The sequence below is a fragment of the Amphiprion ocellaris genome, chromosome 6 (genome assembly GCF_022539595.1).
Source record: "Amphiprion ocellaris isolate individual 3 ecotype Okinawa chromosome 6, ASM2253959v1, whole genome shotgun sequence".
NCBI lineage: Eukaryota > Metazoa > Chordata > Actinopteri > Pomacentridae > Amphiprion > Amphiprion ocellaris.
The window spans coordinates 4,986,219-5,003,437 of NC_072771.1; the positions used below are offsets into that span (position 1 = coordinate 4,986,219).

At 36.9% G+C, this 17,219-nt stretch overlaps 1 protein-coding gene across 7 annotated transcripts in view; it reads right to left on the reverse strand.

The window, feature by feature from the left end:
- Positions 1-17,219, reverse strand: part of wdfy3 (WD repeat and FYVE domain containing 3) — a 174,963-nt gene that overhangs the window by 80,263 nt on the left and 77,481 nt on the right. For 6 of the 7 annotated variants that reach the window (XM_055011774.1, XM_055011771.1, XM_023265775.3 and 3 more), the window contains exons 13-17: positions 16,190-16,387; positions 12,576-12,659; positions 5,644-5,833; positions 4,381-4,595; positions 1,598-1,710 (exon numbers count right to left, since the gene is read on the reverse strand). In XM_055011774.1, the coding sequence (XP_054867749.1) occupies positions 1,598-1,710; positions 4,381-4,595; positions 5,644-5,833; positions 12,576-12,659; positions 16,190-16,387 (800 nt within the window). The remainder of the gene's footprint in view (positions 1-1,597; positions 1,711-4,380; positions 4,596-5,643; positions 5,834-12,575; positions 12,660-16,189; positions 16,388-17,219) is intronic. The other variant, XM_055011773.1, reaches the window with a different exon arrangement.

The following is a 17,219-nucleotide window of genomic DNA, read 5'->3' on the forward strand; positions in this document are numbered from 1 at the left end:
AAGGCTTATTTTCTCTCGTCTTGTTACAAAATGTGTCTTTTTGGATGATTTAACACATTTTCTGTATGTTTACTGTTATTTGCTAACCCATTGTGCTCCGGCTGCTTCCTGCTGTCACTATCGCTTCATCTCATCCCATATTTCAGCTGTAAACACTGCTGATGTCTGAGCAAAACAATGTTCAACATCAGGTCACTGTTGCTTTAAGGAGGGTTGGGCAGATTTGTTTCATTTGCCAGTCATATGCCAGCAGCCCCCCAGTAATCATGAACACACTGTTGCCCAGCCAGTAATAAACCCACCGCTGCTGCTCACCCATTGTCTGTTCACATTCTCAGCCCTTCTGTCCCGTCCTCCTGAGGGAGAGGAGCTTATTACATGGTGGCTTTTTCCTTTATCATTCCTTATTGTCTGAATAAACAGAGATCGCAGCGTGTCACGGATTCCTTTTCATATCAACACAACACAGAAGGACAGCGGTTACACTTCTTATTGCGGCGCCAGGAGGCACAACGAAGGATTCGGGGTAAATGGAAAAGTTAAGCGCACCAGAGCATGAAATGTAAAAAAAAAAAGTTCACTTTGAGACATGTTTTACCAGATGTTTGATCAGGAGTTACACAGCTTTCCTGTTCAATGTAAACACAGCAAAGTAGTGTTTGAGAAGCTGCTTTTTAAAGTGCACAGTTAGACCAATAGTATGAGCAGTTTGAGGCTCAGGCTACTGTAGTTATGACAGATAATGCAACATAAAAGGAAAAAAAAAATCAAAATTATCATTATTATGGATAAAAGTGCTTCTGAACATTATTGTTAGTGATGCATGAAATTGGATCTTTATTTCATTTCAATTGGCGTGGATATTTTTTTGGATTAGATGTCCATTATGGGAATATTTTTAACTAATGTTGGCTTATTATTGATTTATGCATGTATTGTTTCCACTTAAATAATTAAGTCTGCTCTTATTGTCTTATTTATTGACATAAAACACGATGCTTTTCAAAATGTACACATGTATCGGGCAAATTAAGCAATCTACTTCAACTTGCATGTAAAATATGCCAAAATTTTTTAACATTTTCAAGCTAAACTGCATTTGTCTATGTATATTTTAGGCTGATGATGTGTTATTGTACAGCCTTTATCAGCTTTACAAATGACATGCCTCCATCATCATGCACTATTTAATTAATATTCACCAAAATGTAATGGTGGGCCTTCATATATGTACATTAAATCCCAGTTTATATCATGAATAATGTATTTATAATTTATGCTAAATGTACTCGCTAGAGCCTAAAACACAATGTATCATTTATCACCATGAATTCATTATTTATCATCAGGCAGGCGACATATACATGTTAATATGAAAGCATTATGTATATTCTAAGTGTAGAACAGTTCTATCTGTGTGATATTTGGCATCTAAAGTTTTTCAAAACCAGCAGGAGTCTCATTCAATCTGCTGTATTAAACATCTGTGATGTTAAACCAGCACCACCAGCAGCAGCTTTTCCCCTGGAGACATCTGAAACAGTGAGTGTGGTGATCAAAACTAAGACGACAGTTGTTGTTGTTGTTGTTGTCTTACTTCTCATGTCGGCGTCGTAGCTCAGCGAGCTCGGTTTGTGGACCCGGTACTGCTTCAGAAGCTTCTTGTCCCAGGCGCCGCAGTTCAGAGGGTTTCCCAGACGTAAGAACTCCCTGAAGGGGAAGAAACACCGGGATGAAAATACACCGACAGACAAAACGAGAGACAAATCCAACGAGAACTCTGCTTGAGCCTATTATTGATAAACTTTGAGGCAGCAGCTTTATTTGAATTTAATTCACCATATTTGAGTAATCAATAGTTTCTTCTACTGTTTGGTGTTACAGGAAACTCAAAAATCCTTAAAGTAGATTAAAAATAAAGTATTTCTTTAGCCCAGGAATTATTCATCCGCTCGCCAACTAGTTCCACACAACAACGAAACGCTGTAGGTTGAGGACGTTGTAAATCGAGAAACCTCTGTATAGCAAAATTTGAGAGTTTATCTACTCTCCAAACCCCTTCAGCAACTATTATTTGTCTAAAATCTGCTCTGTGTAAACAGACAAAAAGCCTGCAAAATACCTAAAAGTGTCTACATTTCTGTCAGATGACTGTTGGAGCTCATCATGTTTCTACAGGATCACTTTGTTTTTGTTGTCTTTGCAGGATCTGATTTCATTTTTGTTTGAAGAAAAAATGATTTTGATGAAATATCATCATTTAAAGCTGAGATTCGGTTACTTTTTCCTGAAATGTTGCAAGTCATTCATTCAGTGATCAAAGGAAGGTTGAAAATCTGATGATTCTTTCTGTCTTTACAGTTTCTGTCCTGATTAACAGTGCAATTTTAATGATTATTAAAAAATAAAACATTATTTTAGGTTCAGAGGGTTAATAAAGGAAGTCATTTATAACATGAAGGGTGTGATTTTAAACAGTTTTTAATACTACAGGCCTGTAACTGTAAATGCAGTGTGGCTGACAGTTGTATGTTCTCATTAAAAGCACATCTAATTGTATGCAGAGCGGTTAAACAGCTCCTTAACAGCATCCTTCAGTCTGTTTCAGAGTCTGTGACGTGGCTGACTGGTGTGTAAGCGACTTGAAAGCAGAGTGTCGGTTTGTGTCAGTCGTCGGGGTGCTGAGTTCGCGACATTAGCGGCTGGAAACCCACAACTTCAGAGCAACACCAGCGAGACAGAAACACTCTAGAGCTTTTCTGCCAGCAGAGCATGGAGACAAAACGAAAAAAAACAACAAAAAAACCAGAAGGAGCATGAGGAATATGAAGGGAAAGTGACAGGAGAAGACAGACAGCACAACACTGAAGCTCACAGACAGACAGAGGAGAGGAAACAGACTGACATATAGGTTTACCTCCAGCATAATTACAGGGAGGGAGAAAATATCCGCCAGGCATTTACATATGAAAACAGCCAGCCATGTGCATGTCAAATAACTTCCCCCCTCATTCCTGAACCCCGACCTGCCATCTCACTTAACTAGTCAAGCGGGAAATGAGAATCGCTCGGTTTCGCCTGCATATAAAACCCTCCTTCACACTGAAACCTGTCAATGCAGATTTAACATTAGCATATGAAAATCTAAATTCCACATGTTGGATGCCCTCCAGGAAATTTCTAAAAGAGCACAAGTATTTTTTTTATTTAATTCAATAGTAAGTGTGAATTTAATTTAATCACTTGATTTAAAAGACAAAAAATGCTCACATTTCAGGTGAAAATCTCACTCTTGTCTGAGTTTCCAGGTACAAGTCTTGAGGTCGAGGTAAAGCGACAATTCGCAGTGACTTTAGGTTTGACTGAGGGTTAAGTCAGACTTGGATGACACTTCAGGTTTAAAGTTATGCTAATGCTACATTTAGGGATATAAAATATGAAAAAGTTTATCCCTGAATCCCTAAGAATTAGCAGATTCTTTAATGTACAGTACATTTAATGAACGCAAAATTTTTACCTTCATACCATGATATTTTCAGAGTTACAGGCCCTTGAAGTACATTCAGCAAGTCAAATTTAGCGTTAACTTTTTTACAGCATTTTTGAGCCTCATAACTTCAAAAGTACAGGAGATAAAATAACGAAGTTTTAAGGGCTGAAAAACATTTGAGCTCCAAAAAACAACTGCAACCAAATCAATGTTACGTCCATTTCACTTCACAAAAAATCTCATTCTTGGTTAGCTTGATTTTGTTCTATAATCAGCTTTAAGCATTAATATCATGGGATATATCACAATTTCAATACAAAACTGCCCCATTTAATGTCTAGAACATAGAGCAATATAAAGAGGTAACAGTATCCCAGATGAGATACACGACCATTCAAAAGTTTGAGGTCACTTAGAAATGTCTTTATTTTTGAAAGAAAGCATTTTTTTTTCCAATGAAGATAACATTAAATGAATGATAAATCCAGTGTAGACATTGTTCATGTGGTAAATGACTATTCTAGCTGGAAACAGCTGATTTTTAATGGAATATCTCCATAGGGGTACAGAGGAACATTTCCAGCAACCATCACTCCTGTGTTCTAATGCTACATTGTGTTAGCTAATGCTGTTGAAAGGCTCATTGATGATTAGAAAACCTTTGTGCAGTTATGTTAGCACATGGATAAAAGTGGGAGTTTTCATGGAAAACATGACATTGTCTGGTGATCCCAAACCTTTCAACAGTAGCGTATCTGTTTTCTGATAACTCACCAGGGAAAAAAAGCATTTTGGGTAACTTTTCAGAGGGTCACATCACCAGGTGGGATAGATGACCCGTGTAGGAGCCAACCTAATGTTATTAAAACGTCACAAGTGAGGTTCTTTACCTGAGTGCCATCGGCTGCAGGGCCTGCGAGGCCAGCCTCTCAAACATCCTCTGCAGCGGCGGGTGCAGCGGGTGGTCTTCATCTCCGAGGGCCTGACTGCAGCGCTGCAGCAGCCGCTGGTGGAGGCAGGCTTCACACAAAACCTGCTGGTTCCTCTCACTGTTCACCAGGAGCTGCAGGATGTTGGCCACCGCCAGCTGCAGGTCGAGGGCGTGCTGGACGGAAGGAGGGAGGGAGGAGAAAGGTGGGTTATATGGTACCTATTAACCCTTATGTTGTCCTGCAGGTCAAAATTGACCCATTTTAAAGATTGAAAATGTGGGGAAAAAATTGATTTTCACAGTGAAACTTCTGGTGTCCACATTTTCAACATTTTTATGTGAATGTTCAAGAAAATATTAGAAGTTTTACTGATATATATGTAATCACTCTAGATATTTTTAGGATTTTCTTGGAAGATTTTTACTTATTTTTTGAAAATATTTGCAAGAATTTTCTTGCCAAATTTGGGGGATTTTTAAAAAAAAAAAAAAAACTTTTAAGAGAAACTTTAAAGGAATTATTGGAATTTTCTTCCTGAAGGTTTTGCAAATCTTCAGAAATTTGGGGACTTTTTTTGCTGAATTTTTGGATTATTTTCAGACAAGGAAACAATATGTTTTGGTGCCTGTAAATGAGGACAACATGAGGGTTAAATACTACAATAATCAACAACAATTTTTAGAATTCATTATTTGATTTTGTTAAAGTTTTTAACAAAAAGAAGGCACAATTCTCAGATTTCAGCTTCTTAAAAGTGAATATTTTCTCCTCTATGGCAGTAAATTGAAAATGTTTGGCTTGTGAACGAAACATTTGTCGTCTTTTATCATTTTACAGACCAACAACTAAATGATTAATCCATAAGATACTCAACAGATGAATCAAGAATGAAAATAAGAGTTAGTAAAATCTCCAAAACATATTAAAGGAAAGAAAAAAATACTATTTATTAGGTAGAATAAAGAAATTAAGTAAGATGATAAAAGGAATAAATTGTTATTTTCAGTGTTGTTGTCTGTTATTGTGCTTTTTTTCCCCATACTAAACATGTCTAAGCTAACACATGTTGCTGACTAAAACTGTGGTTTTCTTCTGACATGTGAAAACCAGCAGACCAAGATGGGACTTCCCTGTCCTCCATCTGACCCCTTCACCCACTCTGGCAGGAAACCTGGCAGGAAACCTGGCAGGAAACCGCATTTCCCGGTTGTGTTTCCTCACCTCTGGCTGGCTGTCGGAGCAGACGGAGGGCAGCAGGTCCAGGATGGCCAGGACGGCCCCCGGGTGGATCACCACCATGTCGGACGAAGACGAGGAGGAAGCCGGGTGGGAGGGGTTGGATAGGTGGAGCTTCAGGTCGGTCAGGGCTTTGACTGGGGCTGGAGGTCCTGATGTACCGTAGTAACCATGTCTGGAAGCACAAAAAGAGAGAACAGAGTCAGATTTAGTTCATTTATATACAGTCATTTACACACATCTCACACAAATGGCACAAAAAAGATGAAAAAATGGGGGAAAATTAATCAAAAATGACAATTTTCATCTGTATATAAAAAGTTGGTTTCATGAAGTAATCTTTATGTTTAGCTATGGGGAAACCTAATCATACCTGTTAATGGTAAAGGACTGGACTACGATCGAAGCATCCAAACTCCAGATTTCTTCACTCCTGTCATATTTTTACTCACTGTGGGCTTTTTTTTATATTTACCTTTTTCAATTTTTTACATTTTTTTCTTAAGTCCTACACCCTATGGAAGCAGCACAACCATGGCTAGAAGTAGAGAGAATTCAAAAATGTCCTTTGTGCAACATGACAGTTATAATGTCAAAAAGTTTGTTAAAAAAATAAAAACAGAAGAAGAAGAATCAAAAGTTTATCTTTTTTTTTTTTTTATTGATCACTGGTGTTACTGATGAACAAAATAAAAAATCTTAAGTAGAAAATGGTGGCTCCACATGCCATAGATTTTCTATTTTATTTATTTTTTACATTTTTACCATCTCTACAAACTCTGTGTTTTTCTCTCTACCCTGCACATCAACTCCAAGATATTTCATCGTGCTGAATGTATCTTTCAACAACTTTCTGACAATCTGCTTCTCTGTATACTGTGTTTGAGCCATGCTGTGTTTATTTTATTGTTCAGTTCTATTCTATTTTCCTCTCAATCTCACTAATGTTTCCGTACTTGTCTCCTCTGAGCTCTTTGTCAACACTGCCTGCAGTTCAACCAAGAACTCCTTAAATTTTAGCCACGTTAGCATTTGCTGCAGTTGAGTGACTGTAGTAGTTTTTTATGCAGAATCTGATGCAAACAGTTTGTTTTCGGGAAAATATTTTAGTGAGACATTTAGAAAAAAGTGATTTAAACCTAGATTTGTTTGTTTTTTTTGTGATGGAACTGCACGTCACATGATTTGAATGCTGGTTCTTTTTGTTTTTACAGCTTCTAACTCTGAGAAAAGGCTTCATTTTGGTGATATTTAATAAAAGATGACATATTTTATAAACGTGTTTGAGAGTTTTAGGATGCAGAGAGTTGAGTTAAGTCTGAGATGGGATATCAACGCTTGCCATTAGCCATGTATAATGATGCATAATGAAATCTGGAAGTTTACTTACTATCCAATCCTCTTGAGCCACCATTATTTGGAAGTCTTACTCTACTTTAAGATATGCAAATGGTTCACAAAAATATGGACAGTTGCTGCTACGTATTCATATCGTCTTTCTTTCATTCCTCTACTTTGTAAGAATCCATGTTAGCATCACGTGAAACTCTGACTGCAGCTTTGGTTCGAGTGACTCAGCGTTCCCAACACTTCAAACATCGAGGTGTCAGTCGGTCACAGTTTCATCTGAACCTCCTCCTGAGGGCCGGAGATCTGCTGGGGCCTGCAGTCGGGCAATTAGGCAAAACAGACGTGTTGCCGCGATGCAAATTACAGAGCGGCTAATCCTCCCTCTGGAGAGATGTGGAGCTAGAAAGGATGGAGTCAGCGAAAACAGCCGGAGGGGTTGGATGTAGGGCAGCTGGTTGGTTCGTAGCAGCTAGTGGACATTTGAAACTCTAAACTATTATCTGCTGTCTGTCTGTTAGTAGTTTATTTGTTAGCTTTAAATGCAGAGAAATGTTGGTTAGATACTTACCAGCTGCTGTGGTGGTTAAAGGTGGCATTTTCACTCCTCAAAATCTGACATTATTTGTAAAAATGCTGTTGGATGTGTTCTGGTAAGTCAGAGCTTTGGTGAAATGTTGCTGTTCAGGGTCAGTGAACAAGACAACTTTTCACACATTTTATCAAAGTCGCTGCAGCTGACACGAAAATTGCTCTGTGTCCTGAACAATTAAAAATTTGACCTAAATTTCTTAAAATGTCTTCAAAATGCCTCAAAACTTGTCCAAAATGTCATGGAAAGCATCCCAAATTATTCCAAATTTGTCTAAAAATGACAAAAAAATTTTCAGAATGACTCAAAACCCATCCAAAATGACTCAAAGTTTGTCCAAAATCACACAGATTGGTTCAAAATCACTTTCCTGAACAAGTTGAAACTTGTCCATAATGTCTTGAATTTTGTCTCAAATTAGCCCAAAATGACAAAGACCTCTTTAAAATTACTCAAAAACTGTCTATAATGATTCAAAATGTGCCAAAAATATCTTTAAACTTGTCCAGACTGACAAAAATTGGTCTCAAATTGCTCAGACTGTGTCTTGACCTAAATCTCTTAAAATTTCTCCAAAATGCCTCAAAACTTGTGCAATATGTCTCAAAACTTGTCTCAAATTACTCCAAATTCAGCCAAAAGTGACAAAAATCTATCCAGAATGACTCAAAACCTAGAATGTCTTGAAACTTGTCCAAAATGTCATGAAATGTGTCCCAAATTACTCCAAATTTGTCCAAAAATGACAAAAGCCTTTTCAGAATGGCTCAAAATTCATCCAAAATCACTCAAAGTTTGTCCAAAATTACAAAAATTGGTCCTAAGTGACTCAAAGCCTGTTCTGAACAAGTTAAAACTTGTAATAATGTCTTGAATCTTGTTCCAGATTAGTCCAAAATGACAAAGACCTCTTTTAAATTACTCATAAACTTGTCCATAACGATTCAAAATGTGCCAAAATATCTTGAAACTTGTCCAGGCTGACAATAATTGGTTGAAAATTGCTCTCTGTCTGAAACAATTAAAAAATTGACCTAAATGTCCTAAAACTTCTCCATAATGCCTCAAAACTTGTCCATAATGTCTTGAATCTTGTCCCAAATTACTCCCAATTTGTCCACAATGACAAAAATTGGTCCAAAATTACTCAAACTCTGTCCAGAACAAGTGAAAAGTTATCTATAATATCTTGAATCGTGTCCCAAATTAGTCAAAAATAATAACAACCCATTCAAAGTGCCCGAAGTTACGAATAATTTTAAAGAGGTCTTTGTCATTTCAGACTAATTTGGGACAAGATTCAAGACGTTATGGACAAGTTTTAAATTGTTCAGGACAGGGTTTGAGTCATTTTGGACAATGTTTGCGTCATTTTGGAGAAGTTTCAAGACATTCTAGACAGGTTTTGAGTAGCTCTGGAGAGGTTTTTGACAGTTTTGGACAAATTTGGAGCCATTTGTGACAAGTTTTGGGACATTTTGGATCAGTTTTGGGGTATTTTGGACAAGTTTTGGGGCATTTTGAACGAGATGTTGTCATTTTTGTCTAATTTGGGACAAGATTCAAGACATGATGGACAAGTTTTGATTTGTTCAGGACAGGGTTTGAGTAATTTGGGGTCAATTTCTTGTCATTTTGGAGCATTTTGAGTCATTTTAGATGAGTTTTGAGCCATTCTGAAAAGACTTTTGTCATTTTTAGACAAATCTGGAGTGATTTGGACCGAGTTTCATGACATTTTGGATCAGTTTTGAAGCATTTTGGAGAAGTTTTAAGACATTTAGGTCAAAATTTTAAAAGTTTTGAGGCATTTTGAACGGGCTGTTGTCATTTTGGATTAATTTGGGAGAAGATTCAAGACAATTTGTTACAAGTTCTAATTGAAAAAGCAAACCCTCTTCTGCCATAAATCTCATAATCACAACACTGATTGCAGCAAATTACACATCAAAAAGCTATTTTCTTGATGGAAAAGCTGTTTTGGAACTGCTGAGTTTCATACAGATAGAGATTAAATCAAAAAACATATTCTATTTCTATCAAACCTAAGCAACTAAACAACTGTATTTTGCATTTTATTGGCTCTGCAATATGTTTGAGTACAGGAAAGTGTTTTACAATCCCCATAAAAAGACAGAGACCATATCTGCTTGTTAAACATTATGTCTAAAATGCAAGAGGCCACCGCAGTACTATTAAATCCACAAAGTGGAGCTTATAATGAAGTGCACAAACAAGGACAAGAGGCCTATGAGGTGTAATTGTCAGATTACTCCGCCTCATGAATATGCAGCGTTGGAGCAGATCCAGACAGGAGGAGACCCTCGCTTTCACCTTGACAGCTCACTAAAGCCGAGCACATTTACAAACTCCCAACCATTTTCATACAGCAGCAGCAGATTTACTGGGTTTAAGCAGAGTGGAGGCTTCAGCCGAGAGGAAAGAAAAGGAAAGGTTAAAGGCGGGGGAGGAGGAATGTGATGAGAGGGATTTTAGACTGAGAGGAATTTGTCTGGCTTTGACTAAATGTGGACAAGTGTTTTTAAAAACTGGTAAAATATATAATTATCTGTAGCGGAGACAACACAGGATGAATTAGTTTGAAGCAGTTTTGTCTTGATTAGTAAAAATGTAAGTTGAGAAACTGCTAATTTTCACTGTTGTAGCCATTGTTCTAAATAGACTAGACATATCAAACGGAATCATTTTTATTTAAAATTGCAAAAATCTCCATATAATCTATTGTTTGACATGTTTTTATTGAATTGAAATCAATTAATATGCTATGTAGGGATGCCCAATTGTATCTTTCTGTGGTTAGTATGAGCCAATAAAGGTGTTATAATAAATTACTAGCGTTGACATGTAGATAGATGTGGCACATTTTACGTTAGTTGAAGCAGTTTTCTTATTTTTCCCAGTGGATGGAATTTGAAAAGTGCATTTTATGTCTGCATCTCCCAGCAGAACATGACAATAAAAACAGGTTTACTAATTTGTTTATTACACGACAGGAGAGTCCTTATATTGTCTGCAACTGGGTTGAAAAGCTAGAAAATGTGTATAAATCACTGTCAGGACTCGGCCAAAATATCATATATCTGCACAAATCAAGTATTACACATTGTGAATACTGCACATGCTGATTTGTTATCTGTCTTTTAGTCATCTCTTAAGATAAATTACTGAAACTTCTCTGATTCCAGCGTTTTAAATGTGAGAAATTTATTATTTTTAACTGAAAATGTTAAGATTTTGACTGTCAGATTTAACAGGAACATAAATATATACTTATTTCATCATTTTTGACAAAAAAAGATGAAGAAATAAGAACAGACAAAGGAAACAGTCACTCTAACTGACACCAGTTTGCAGAGTCAATTCTTCCACTTGTTGCACATCTGTAAACAGCTGTCAGCCATAAATAACCGAAAACTCCAACAGCTGCTGTGTTTCTGTCTGAGCTGTTCATCACAGTTATATAAGCACTTGTTTCTTTGGAGCACTTTTAATATTAATATTCTGCTCATAAATCATTTATTTTTATGTTGTTGAGCTTGACACAGTTTCTATTCTTTTAGATATAGTCTTTTAAATCTATTTAAGTTTTTTTTTTAAATCTAGTTTTTTATTATTTTATTTTATTTTAATGCTTTGTTTTTGAATAGAAGCATATTTTCTGTTTTGTCTTTTTAATTTATCAGCTCATTTCACACTACAGATTGCAATCATCAAAGCTTAAAGAACAATATTATGACAGAGTATCATGTCCTTATTATACACATATTGCATAAACCAGTAGGTATTTAGTTGTTATTTTTTCCTACAAGCTTAAATTGAATTAACCTTTTATTCCTTTGTGGTGCACACTGGCAGAACAAAGATGGATTGCAATTATTAAAAGGAAAAAGCAAAACAGGACGTTGTATTTGACAGCAGAAAAACACGTCTTCAATTTAACTCCAACTCATTTTAAGTTACAAAAAATTTGTCAAAAAAATAAATATGAGCAACAATTTGTCTTTTATGTGATCCCTTAGAAATCATATGAAGTTAAAGGGTTCACAGATAGTTTTTAGCTTTATTTTATTCACTGTTTATTTATTAGACTTTTTTTTGGTATTTCTTCGTATTTTCATTTGTATTTTTTTAAGGTTTTTTATTATTTCATTGGGTTTTATTTTATTTTTTATTATATTTATGCTTTGTATTTTAATCTAATTCCTTTAAATCTAGCTTTGTTATTTATTTAAATTTTTTTTGGGTATTTGTATGTTCATTTGTATTTTGTAATTTTTTTCATTATTTTACTGGATTTTATTTTTATGCATTGTAATTTAATGTATTTCCTTTAAATCTAGCTTTATTATTTATTTGACTTTATTTTTTTGGTATTTGTATTTTCATTCGTATTTTGTAATTTTTAAAAATTATTTTATTGGATTTTATTTTATATTTGTGTGTTGTATTTTAATCTATTTCCTTTAAATCTAGCTTTATTCATTATTTATTTGATTTTATTTATGTATTTTTTTGGTATTTGTCTATATTTTCGCTTGTATTTTGTAATTTTTTAAAAATTGTTTTATTGGATTTTATATTATTTTTATGCTTTGTATTTTAATCTATTTCCTTTAAAACTAATTATATTTTAGTCTTCTGTCTCACTACCAGTCATCTGTGAAACACTCTGAACTGCACTAAGTTGTATGAAACGTGTTCCACAAATAAAGTCTGCCTGATTGATACCATGAGAGTTTCATGAGACTAATTTTAGCCGACAAAACAACAGCAGCTCCGTCATTTATCTAATTTCATCTGTTTTCCGACTGAAGGAGCACGTTTAATTCCTGTGACACAGCTGAGAAGTTATGCAACGTCCACGGTCATTTTGGCACGAATGGCCGAGGGTGAGGATGACGGAGGGGAAGGAAAGGGAAGGATGAGGGTGAGGAAAGTGGCAGAGCGCTGTAGCTACCTCTTCCTGGCGAGCGCCGGCGTGCCCCACGGCGAGGGCAGCGAGGTCTCATGAGTCAGGCAGGGAGGCACCTGCTCCGCACGACTGCATGGCAGCACATTCACACACACACAAAGGAGGAAATAATAACAATAATAATACATCCAAATACACAATCAATCATGCACATACACCCAAAAACACACGTCCACACACACGCAGCCGTGCAGATGGGCCAGACCAAGGATGAACAGCCAGATGTTAGAGGAAGAAACAGAGAAAAGAGAGGAAAAAAAAGAGGGAAAGAAGTTGTTAGTGAGAAAGCCGACAGAGAAAACAGGAACAGAGCTCCAGCTGGGCGTCATGCACAAAACCAGCTAGATCTGAACAAGAACACACTGTAGAGCAGCGGTCCCCAACCAAGAATCACCTCTTAAAACCCACTTTTTTAGGCTGCTTTAATGTGAAGTTTACCTGGAGCTTTAACTAGTTTTAAGTCCTGTTTATTTTATTATATGTTCTCTCTCTGCTTTATTTTAATTTTCAGCAGATTCATTTAATGCATGTCATCCAAGGAGGATTCCACTTGGCTTTTCCACAGTGGCAAAGGTGGTTAAAAAGGTCAAAGAAACGGGCAGTGTCATGGACAAACCCTGTTCTGGACGACCAAATGTATAAGGAGAAACTGAAGAATTGGTCAAGGCTAAAATTCATGCTAGCCCCCCAAAAATATCACTTCCCTAACCCTAGTAACTCTAACCCTTAACCCTCCTAACCATGACCCTACAAACCCAAAACCTACTTATCCTACAAACTTTAACCCTCCCAACCCTAACCGTACTAACTCTACTAACCCTAACCCTACTAACCCTAATAACCCAACTCACCCTAAACCTAGTAACCCTATTAACCGTAAACGTACTAACCCTACTAATCCTACTAACTCTAACCCTAAACCTGCTAATCCTACTAACCGTAAACCTACGAACCCTACTAATCCTACTAACTCTAACCCTAAACCTGCTAATCCTACTAACCGTAAACCTACGAACCCTACTAATCCTACTAACTCTAACCCTAAACCTGCTAATCCTACTAACCGTAAACCTACTAACCCTACTAATCCTACTAACTCTAACCCTAAGTCTATTAAACCTAACCCTACTAACCCTAACTCTACTAACGCTACCATCCCTAACCCTACTAACCCCAACCCGAGTAACCTTAACCCTACTAACCCTAACCCGAGTAACCTTAACCCTACTAACCCCAACCCGAGTAACCTTAACCCTACTAACCCTAACCCTATCTTTCGATATGTCCATCCTTCACGTCTACTGTGAAGTACCAATTCAACTCTTTCTTCTTGACAATGTCATATTTAATCTGTGGAGGCAAAAACGTTATAGTTATTGAGATTTCCCATGTGTCCAGACTTTAGAGACTCCCTGTAGTAGTCACTAGAGTTGGTACTTTAGGTGAAAAGTATGTATTTAGAACACAGTCATTACCTTAATCAGCTCTTGACCGCTACTTTAATATTAAAGATCACTACTTTCATTAAATGTCATCTTCAAGCTTTATTGTAATGGACTTTTGACCCCTTTGTAATGAAAACATGTGGAAGGCAGTTTGATTGGAATTATTAAGAAGAGAAAAGTGGAATTTGAACGCATCTTCACCTCAATCCGGCCTCATTTTATGTGATCACAAAGAACAAATAAGCAACAATTTATCTTTCACTTGCTGCTTGATATTTTTTCGTTTGCGAATGTATCACACAATTTCTGAATATCTGAGAAACACCACTAATTCCAGCACCACTAAAAGACTGTGCAGCTTCTTCATTTTCCTTCATCTTTCAGGTTTCAGTCGCCTTTGTTCATCCACGTGAGTCTCAGATGAAGAGGTTGACTGAACAGGAGCAGCGACCGGCTCGGATAAACACAGCTGTGGACCACATTCACACTTTAAGAGCAAAGAAAAGCGCCTGACTGATCTGAAACTACACAAAACTGGACTGTTTTGCCAGTTTTTGTGGTGCATTTTACTTCCATCTTTACTTGTTTTTCACATTTTGGCAAAAGACTGTAAATACATTTCAGTGTCGAACGTCACTGCAGCTGAGAACAACACTAAACCTGGCAAAGTGACCTGGCTTTGATAATATCTGCAGCTAACAATCAATTATGTTGACTTAAGTTGACAGCTTTTAGGTAAGTTCTAGGTAAACTCCAACATGTTGGAGGACTGTGGAGTAAAGTCTGGTTTCTGACATGTTGCTGAAATCAAAGAACATGTGGCTGCAATCTGCTGAACTCAATCTAAAGGCTCCTCCATGCTCTTTTTGCAGTAACTAATGAAAAACACAATAGTGACTGCTATACGCTGCTTCATCCTGTTTCGTTGATTAACTCGGTGGCTTCACTACACTCAAAGAAATGAACCTTATGGCCTGATTTATGGTGTAATATCCTCTATAGGTTACTAACAGACTCTTAACTCAAACAAAACCCTTAGAAATATTATCTGTCAAACATGAAATTCTTAGTTTACGTAATTAGATTCTGGCATTAGGCCTTTAAATAACATCCCACTAGATATATACACTCGATTACCAGTTTATTAGGAACACTAAGGCGATGCTAATGCGGGATAAAACACCAGACCTGCAATAAATCTGAGCTTCATGAAGGTTGTAATATTCAGAATTTGTTAAAACAAATATAGAGAGCTATTTACTCCAATATGTGTCCATTTTTGAGGCAACAGTCTGACGTTTGTGGTGCTGTTAAGATGTTTTGCATTGTCTTTAAAAGCAAGGCTTGGCTAAATATTAGTAACACATAACACTTGTTTAGTGCTTTTCAAGACATTTAAATATATTTTACAAAGTACAGGCGGTCCTCAGTTTACGATGTCTTCAACCTACGGCCTTTCATCGTTACATTGGAACTGGTTACATGGAACTAGTTGGTGAGTGGAGCGGATGAATATGTCGTCACGCTGCGATATAAGAAGGCTTTGTTTACATTCTCTGGTTGTACGCCACCTTTGATTGGGCTACATTCTCTAACTTTTTGCCCTTCATTATGGCTCCCAAGCATAAGTCAGACTCTTCTGATGGCAGAGTGCTTTGAAGAAAAGGAAAGCCATCTCCGTGGAAGTTGAAATTAGATATAATAAAACACTAAAGTTGTAAAAACAGTGCAGCATGTTCTGTTATCTTCTTGTAAATTCATTCATACATGCATGAAACTAATTGGTATTCATGACTTTTCCGAAGAACTGATCGATATCGTGATGCATGTAACAGCTTTGTTTACATTTTTGCCGGAGTTCCAACTTTTGGCGATCTGTAGGAACGGAACTCTGACGTAAGTTGAGGACCCCCGAAGAAATAACAGAAACAGCAACACAAACTTCATTCTCCAGAACAATCTCACTGTTGAAACTCTCTTAAACTGTGATACTTTTTCACTCAATGTATCTCATAAACTGCCATCTGAGTGCAGTCTAACACTTTTAACTTCCTTTACCTTGTCAGTAATAGACTTCCACACTTTGCGTTACATAAAAAAGCGTCCCCCATGTTTACTCTAGGTTCCAGACGGTCGGTTTCTGCGCCCACTGACCTGTCGAAGGAGTCGGTGGCCATCTTGTACAGGTAGATGAAGAGCTTGCTGCAGTGTTTGAGCGTTGGACAGACGCTGTCTCCTGCGCAGCCTCCGGGGGCAGCCTCGTCCTCCAGCAGCCTCTGGAAGGGCTGAGCATTGGAGGGGAACACGCTGGTGGGACCCAGTTTCTTGGTGTCGGAGAAACAACCCAGCAGCCTGGAGGACGGAGGGGAAACCGGTTACAACACGAGGAGAGATTTAATCTTCAAGAGGACAATTAATATTATAAAAAACAATGAAGGCGTCCAAAACGTTGTCTGACTTTGGACTTTGATGCTCTGGTGAAAAAAAACATTTCAGAACTTATCTATTATCCTGCCTCTATGCTACAGTAGTTAAATTTGACTAATAAAAGCATACCTTTCCTAATTATTTGGACATTTTCTGTCTATGTGATGTTTAAATGGTGGCAACTTTGTGTGTGTACAGATTACTGTTGCACCACATACACTTTACTGCTTCTCTTGACCTTCTGGTCAGATGATAAACTGCATTTCATGTCTTTATATTTGTATTCTGTGCAATGACAATAACATTGCAGGCAATCTAACATATAAAACTTGTCTGCACTGTTCACTTAAATCGGATTTTTCTTCCTTCTATTGTGTGTTTTGTCTTGTACATGTTTTGATTTTTCATATTTAGTCTTTTTCTGCTGTTTTATGTCTTAATTATTCTATAAAATTAGCATGCGCTTTACTCACCTGGCTCTATTGTTTTGGATTTATCAAACTGCATAAATTACATTTTATTTTGCGGTATTTTATATTTGATCTTTTACATGTTTTGTGTCTTTTCCTTTTGCCTGTACAGGACTTTGAACAATCTCTGTGCACAATAAGCTGCTACTGAAATGAACTTGTTGGCTTTTATTATTTCACAAAACTGTTGAAAAATAAAACTGGTTGCAGGTTGGATTGTAAAAACAAGTAAGTCGGTACCTAAATTCATTACAGACATATTATTAAAAGGTATGAAGCGAGTGTTG